This window comes from Amblyomma mixtum, chromosome 4, assembly GCF_055824585.1.
Source record: "Amblyomma mixtum isolate Tamu chromosome 4, ASM5582458v1, whole genome shotgun sequence".
Classification (NCBI taxonomy): domain Eukaryota; kingdom Metazoa; phylum Arthropoda; class Arachnida; order Ixodida; family Ixodidae; genus Amblyomma; species Amblyomma mixtum.
The window spans coordinates 23,726,059-23,733,426 of NC_143015.1; the positions used below are offsets into that span (position 1 = coordinate 23,726,059).

Below are 7,368 nucleotides of genomic sequence, written 5' to 3' on the forward strand. Positions count from 1 at the left end.
CTGCACGGTACTGCAGTACTGACTTCTGAACTCGGTGTTAGCCGCAGCAATGTGGCCTCAACTCTGAAATACATGCTTGCATTATGAAGAAACATTGCACAGCAAGTTTTCGGAGAGCCAAGTTGGTCTCCTGAACTGCATTTACACCATAATGTAAAAAAGTTTACAGTGCCTCAGCTTTGCTTTTATTTTTGTCTAGACACACTGGTAGATCCCCTACAAGACGACTTCAGCAGTGCTGCCCATCCAGTAAACAGCAGTCAAGAGCAGACCACATCGAATGGCATCCTGCAGACCTCAACCACTGCGGCAGCCCTTCATGCTGTGAAAGCACCACAAAAAAGAAGAATAAAGAAGGCCCAGAGGTCACGGTGGGAGGAGGACATGGACACGGTGGATGCACTTATTGCGGATGACAAAGATCAGGCCTCTGTGTATGGCCAGTTACTTCTGCAATGCATGGGATGAAAGACAAACGAAGTTGCTGCTGGATTACTATGCACGCTATGCTAGACAAGTGGGCCTACAGAAGAAATTCCGCAGCAAGCGTGCAATGTTTGAACAGATTTCATGCGACATGTTCGGTGTTCTGGGGACACACCGCCCTGCCGTGCAGTGTGAAACATGGTTCATAACTGTTTCGAAGCGCAAGAGGAATGAAGACAAGCATAACAACACGTCAGGCAATTCCCGCTGCTGCGTTGAATATGAGGAAAAATTCAATGCCATCAAGGTTCTGGATGACAGTTTGGAGCATGAAGGGCTGCGTTGTGTGGACACGGTTTTGGGTTTGGGATGCCCCCTCTCCCCCCCCCCCCCCTCTGCCTGTGTGGATTAAGGCAGCTCGCGCTCCCCTCCTGCCTAAGTGGATTAAGGCAGCGACCTTCCAGGACCGTGGGACCATGGTGGCAGCGGCAAAGGTCAAAGACCGCCGAAGGCCGAAGATGCGGCGACGATGGCGGCGTTCCGTGGCCGAGTCGACCCTCGGGTCAACGAACAGAGTGGTGGAGTGCTGAGTGAAAGGCAGCAGTGTTTAATTACTGAGCCTCTACCCTCTCCCATCAACCGAGCTGCGGGAGAGCCCCACGGCCCAGCGCCGCCCTGCCGTGGGCGGTATCAACAGTATCCACAACGGTCCGTCTGATTGGACACGTCATTCTTCGAACTATTTCCCCAGACAGGGATCTGGGGAATCCGTGCGTTATTTAACGGGTGTTGTTTTGAGCACTCCTGTTGACTCCTGAAGGCGTTCTCTTTCACTGAGGTTCATTCTCAGTTACCCTTTGTTGTAAATAATGTAAATATTCCTGCATAAAGGCCTCTTCCCTTGTTTTTTTCTTCGTAACCCCGTCTCCCACCTTCCTCGTCCCTTCTCCGGCCTGACCACGCTCACCCGATCCTAATAACTGGTGGCAGCGGTGGGATAGAACCTGCACCCAACACCTCGATCGCTCGATGAGATGTCCAAGTCAAGTCACAGGCTCCAACGGACCCCGGCAGCTACGTGATTGACGGCATCAGCTAAGCTTCTGAAGACCGAGAGATGGACGCGTCAGGTCACCGGCTCCAACGGACCCCGGCAGCTACGGGACTGACGGCGTCAGCCATATCTCGGCAGGGTGAGTGCCCGATGTTTGCCATTCGTTTCGCCAGACCGCACTAGCACAGGCAGATGTTAGTAGTAGGATTTTGGATTTCTGGGGAATGAAAATTGGGCAGTTTTGTGTATTGTTCGCCTCAAGCTAAGGCTTGTGTTTTAGCGGGGATCAGCGGCACGAGGTGCGTTCCGCGATGGAGAAGTTCAAGGTAGAGGACCTCCTTGAAATTTTGGAAGAACTGGGCATATCAGTAGACCCCACTAAAACGAGAGAGGCGATTTTAGATGTGATGCGGGCGGAGGAGGTGACAGTCGAGGAGGCAGACGAGGCGTGGGAGACGATTGTAGAGCGAAAATCGGAGCGAGAAAGGCGAAGGCTTCTCCAGGAGAGAGAGAAGCGAGAGGAGCAGGAAAAGCGAAAACTCCGCGAGGAGAAAGAGCATAGAGAACTGCTTCAGCAGCAGGAGAGGAAGGCTCCGAGAGGAGCAAGAAAGAGAGTGGCAGGAGCAGTCTCGTAAAAGACGAGCTGAGCTTGAGGAACTGCGTGAACGAGAGCAGCAGGAGCTCATGCGTAAGATGTAGTTTCTTAAATGGAAAAGGGCTCGACATCGTTTGAGGAATTTCCGAAGGGGGGAGAGCTTCAGGACGTTCCTCGAAAATTTTGAGCAGATATTCACGGAGGAGGAGCTTGACCAGGGTGAATGGTCGATGATGTTGGTGGCCATCCTCCCTGGTGACGTCGGCGGTGTATTGGCGCGCCTGTCCGACGAGGAGGTGGACAATTATGAAATTGCGAAAAGCGCCCTCTTTCGATTCTTCGGCATAAAGGTAGCACTCGACTCCAAAGGTCGAAGCGATGGCAGTGGACAAAGCTCCCATCAGTGCGTCAGCGACCAGCCAACGAACCCCGCTTGGTGCGCTACGCACAAAATAGTTGCTCAGAAGAGCAGTGACAACGCCAGTTCTAGCCCCGAGATAGATAGCGCTTTGACAGATAAAGCAGAAGTTCCGCTCGAGAAAGTATGCAGTGAGGTTTTGAGTACGCTCAATGACGAAACTAGAGAGGGACCTCCGCTGGTGCAGCCGGCGAACAGTGGCAGGCAGGAAATTGAGGCGATAACCTGCGGCACAGAGCGTGACTGTGAGTCACCTGACAGCGACTCTGGCGCTCCAAGCCAGAGCGACGCGTTAGCCGAAATGCGCGATGCCGCAGTGATCACCCCTGCAACCCGGAAAGGTGAGAGCACAGCGTCGAAATATGGACCGCAGGAGAGCGAACGACCGTGTTCAGGAGAGGTCACGGGAGAGAGCGATGGTGCAGGTGAGCCGTCGCCTGGCACTCTGAGCAAAGCGCCAGTGGCTTTGCTGCGCGAGAAAAATGGCGAAAATGATGAGCCTTTGAAAACTGATGGGTTGACTAAGGCGAGGGCCGGCAGCTTAGCACCTGTTGGCCACGCGCGAACTTTTGACAGAAAAAGAAAGTTAACAGGCGAGGTTTTCGGGAAACGGCTAGCGTGAAGGCAGCTAATCCGTCTGCGAGAAGGCAAAAAGCGCGGGACAAGCTTCCACATTGGAGGACCGCGCGTAATTTCTCGAAATTGCCACAGCGGCGCTCAAAGGCTCGCAAGCGTTGCAATATAGCCCAGCAGACTACGCGTGCGCATGCAGGGCGTAAACCACCTGCTCCATCGTTGGACCCCAGCAGGGATTGTGAGGCATGTGACACGGTCGGCGTGCTAGAGAGAAGGGTGCACGGTCGCCGCACAAAAGAACGCCACAGAGGACCCGCGGGTCGGACGGGGACGCAGCATGCAGGGAACCAAGAGAAGGGGAAGCGCCACCCTAGCACAGGCGGAACTAATCAACCCCGCAAGTTTTTGGAAACCTTAACTGGTAGCCCGGCCGTCCGACCGCGACCGTGCAGGGCGCGTCTGAAGAACAGGAAGCAGTGGATTCTTTGAATGAATCACAAGACTCTTTCCAGGTGCATTTCACTAAGCACTTTTTGTATTTACTGTTTGCTTTTCCTTGTATCCATTTAATCAACTGTAAAAAGAAAACCAAGTTTTGAGCTTTTGTACCTGAGTTAATTTTGTACTTTTCGTTAGCTTTCATTGTTGTAATGTAGCCTTGACGACGCTTATTTTATGTAACTTTTGTAAGGCGCAGTTCTTTCTAGCGGGAACGAGTTCGTTTGTGCGATTTGGTCGCACCCGCGATAATCCTGTAATGTTTGTTCTTTCACGGCATCACTCAGTTGAGGTTTGATGCGAATTGCCGTGCAGCAGGCACTTGTATTTAGGTTTAGCTGCGCTGCGAATGGAGTGTGCCCGCTGAGACACGAAGGTACAGCGAAGTAACTCATGGGCGAATGTGGCGCAGTCCCTCGCGTAGGTGCTGCGAGATTACCTCGAGCTGTAATTTTGTTGGGTCGGTTTCGTGGATTGACACGCAAACTTTACCTGCGCTGATTGTTGCGTGTTATAGTGTCCGCTGACACGGAGGCACGAAGGGACATTGTAGCGTACGTAGCTTGTGTAAGCTCCCAGAGAGGCTACCTTTTCAGCCGAATTTAGCTTTGCAGTAGATTTACCTGCAGTATTTGTTACACGCTAGTGTCCGCTGACGCAGAGGCGCGAGCGAAGCCGCTCTTGGACATTGTAGTGTAGCTCGTGTGAGCTCTTAGAGGTACTACTTTGTGTAGCCGTATGAAGTTGCGCAGAATGTTTCTTCTGCGAGGTTTGTTGTGCAAGTTTCGCACATTTGCGTCGTATCTGCTGCGATGCAGAATGCAAGGAAGACGACATGGGCAATTGTCGTACTTGAGAATAGGGAATAGCTTAGGGGCAAAATTGAAAGCCTCTGTCTGACTTCTCGGCTGATTCCTGTCTGCCGGGGTGACATCGAGAATCGTTTCAATTTGTCCGACCAATTCTAGACCAATTCTAATTTTCCCTCTGTTTCTTGAAGTGTCAGGCATTATGACAACGCTTTGAAGAGGTCCAACACCTGAACCGTGCATGGGCTTACGCACTTCGTGTTCGTTCAGGAAAATTTTGTTTCTTTAAGATTTTAGAGGGAAGTTTGAGTAATCAGTTTTCTTTGGTTTTCGTCTGGCGGGGCGAGTGGGCTACAGACGGCACTTGCTTTTGTTGCGTGCGGCTTGGCGTTTGTGGTTCCGTTTGGCTCGCCTTCCAGAGAAATTCCGAGAGCGGGATATCGACAGCCGATGAAGAGAGGCCTGGAGAAGAGTGGAAAGAGAGCCCCCTCTTGCACGTCCTGTCAGCCGAGCTGCGTAGGAGCGGCTCATCTTCCGGACGCATTGTCTGGTGGCGGGGGTGCTGTTGGGTTTGGGATGCCCCCCCCCCGCCCTCTGCCTGTGTGGATTAAGGTAGATCGCGCTCCCCTCCTGCCTAAGTGGACTAAGGCAGCGACCTTCCAGGACCGTGGGACCATGGTGGCAGCGGCGAAGGTCAAAGACCGCCGAAGGCCGAAGATGCGGCGACGATGGCGGCGTTCCGTGGCCGAGTCGACCCTCGGGTCAACGAACAGAGTGGTGGTGTGCTGAGTGAAAGACAGCAGTGTTTAATTACTGAGTCTCTACCCTCTCCCATCAACCGAGCTGCGGGAGAGCCCCACGGCCCAGCGCCGCCCTGCCGTGGGCGGTATCAACAGTATCCACAACGGTCCGTCTGATTGGACACGTCATTCTTCGAACTATTTCCCCAGACAGGGATCTGGGGAATCCGTGCGTTATTTAACGGGTGTTGTTTTGAGCACTCCTGTTGACTCCTGAAGACGTTCTCTTTCACTGAGGTTCATTCTCAGTTACCCTTTGTTGTAAATAATGTAAATATTCCTGCATAAAGTCCTCTTCCCTTGTTTTTTTCTTCTTAACCCCGTCTCCCACCTTCCTCGTCCCTTCTCCGGCCCGACCACGCTCACCCGATCCTAATAACGGTGAGGCACAAAAAAGCATCTCACAGTAAATCAACTTCTCGACCGTCTACAAGCACAGTCGTCCTGGAAAGCTCGGAGATGAACAACGATAGGCTGCCCTTGACATCATCGGGAGACTGTTCATTGAAGCTGAGCACAGATTCTCAGGACGACGAAGAACCAACGAAGAAAAGGGTTGACCGCGGGATGTGGCCAAGCAATAGAATTCAACATATGCAGCTGTTCTTTGAACAGATGGACAAATTGAACAGTGAGAAAGAGAAGAAAGGAAGGAGCAAAGACATCGGGAGATGCTAAAAGCTCATTCAGAGCACATAGCACTTTTGCACACTCTAGCGCACTCGCTGGGCCTAGGCGTGTACGCCAGACACTAGGCCTAGCCGGCACAACAGCTGCCCGCCGCCGACGGACGCGGTGCCAGGTGTACGGACTGTTTTGAACGAAGCGACACAAGCCAACGAACGTCACTCAATAATGAATGTGCAAGTGATGGGGGAAAACATTTCGCCGACGAAATTACCGAAGAAGCCGGATGGAAGACTGCCGCCGCGCAGTGTTCAAAAACCCGCGACCGTGGTACGAATTCAACGCACAACATCGAGCAAGAACGAAGGTGCCTGGCACCAGCCAGCAAGGTACGAAACCGAAGCATGTTAAGGGAAAGGTTATCAAAGCGGGAGGCATGTCCAGACTACCGAAGGAGGAAATCAAAATCATGGTTTGACCACAAGGCGGCCTCGACATCGTTAAGGTCGGTGCCCCGACGGTCACCGCCGCAATCTTCGCAGCCGCCGGCATAACGGGAGACGAAAGTGCAGAAGACACGGTCTGTCCAAACTCACACCAGAACATCATCGTTGTCAGCACGGCGAAACGAACGCGGACTGCTATGCCAAAATATGGCAAATTCACATCGAAGGGAAATCACATGCAGTCAACGCGTACGAAACGGCACCCGATGATACAACCAACGGAGTGATCCATGGAATCCCCATTGCGCACGGACCCCAGGCACCGGACGAGAACATCGTAAACCCAAGAAAACCACTGCCACTGGAGGCCAAATGCATAGGCACTACGACCACAGTCGTTATTGCCTTTGACGGACTCAAAGTGCCCAACATCGTCAGGTACGGCGCAACACTTGTCTGTTGCACGTTGTATCGCAAGCAAATTGACATCTGTTACCATTGCGGACGCCTAGGCCACCGCATGGACGTTTCCCCAAATCTCACCAACCGCATTTGCAGGGAATGTGGAGACCGCAACCCCGACCAGGGACACCAGTGCTCGCCCAAGGGTAATCAGTGCGGCGGCTAACACGAAGACGACCCTCTATACGAAGACGAGTCGGCGTCGTTCAATGAGCGTTATGAGGACTCAGTGAGTCTAGCAACTCATTGAGTGGGCTGCTCTGACCATAAGCCGTGGGTGGAGCGAACCTGGCTACCATCCAATGCCATCTTTTTTTTCTTACTGCAGACACAGCCGGGCTAATGATGATGATGATTATCGATTATGGTTATGTTATCATTGCCGGTAATGGTTATGTTAAATCTAAGCTGCAACTGTTGCTGGTACAGTGACTAGGTGTTCCCTCTAAGTGTGCACAGCACTGTAAGTCGGTCACCTCCTTCCTCTCTATCCTCCCTCACCAATGCGGCAAGGCACACTGCAGAAAGATTAATATGCGAGACATTATGCTAAATCTGATGTTATTCAGCCCTGAAATATTAACAGGCTTTTCTTCTAAGCATAGACAGTACTTTACAGTCGTCAACAATATGACAGGAAACAAAGTTTGATCATTT

The 7,368-nt window shown here is 52.2% G+C and overlaps 1 protein-coding gene across 1 annotated transcript; it reads left to right on the forward strand.

The window, feature by feature from the left end:
- Positions 1-436: 436 nt before the first annotated feature.
- On the forward strand, positions 437-6,877 carry LOC149345891 (uncharacterized). The gene is made up of 5 exons (XM_089541215.1): positions 437-781; positions 3,855-3,859; positions 5,563-5,831; positions 6,492-6,687; positions 6,808-6,877. Exons 1-5 carry the CDS (start codon positions 437-439, stop codon positions 6,875-6,877), a joined length of 885 nt encoding a protein of 294 aa, XP_089397341.1.
- Positions 6,878-7,368: the final 491 nt, after the last annotated feature.

Coding starts and splice junctions, on each gene's coding strand:
- LOC149345891 (XM_089541215.1), top strand. CDS start 437: ATGGCCAGTTACTTCTGCAATGCATGGGATGAAAGACAAACGAAGTTG. Junction 5,832..6,491: donor GAAAGAGAAGAAAGGAAGGA/GCAAAGACATCG, acceptor AATCACATGCAG/TCAACGCGTACGAAACGGCA. Junction 6,688..6,807: donor AAAGTGCCCAACATCGTCAG/GTACGGCGCAAC, acceptor CCGCATTTGCAG/GGAATGTGGAGACCGCAACC.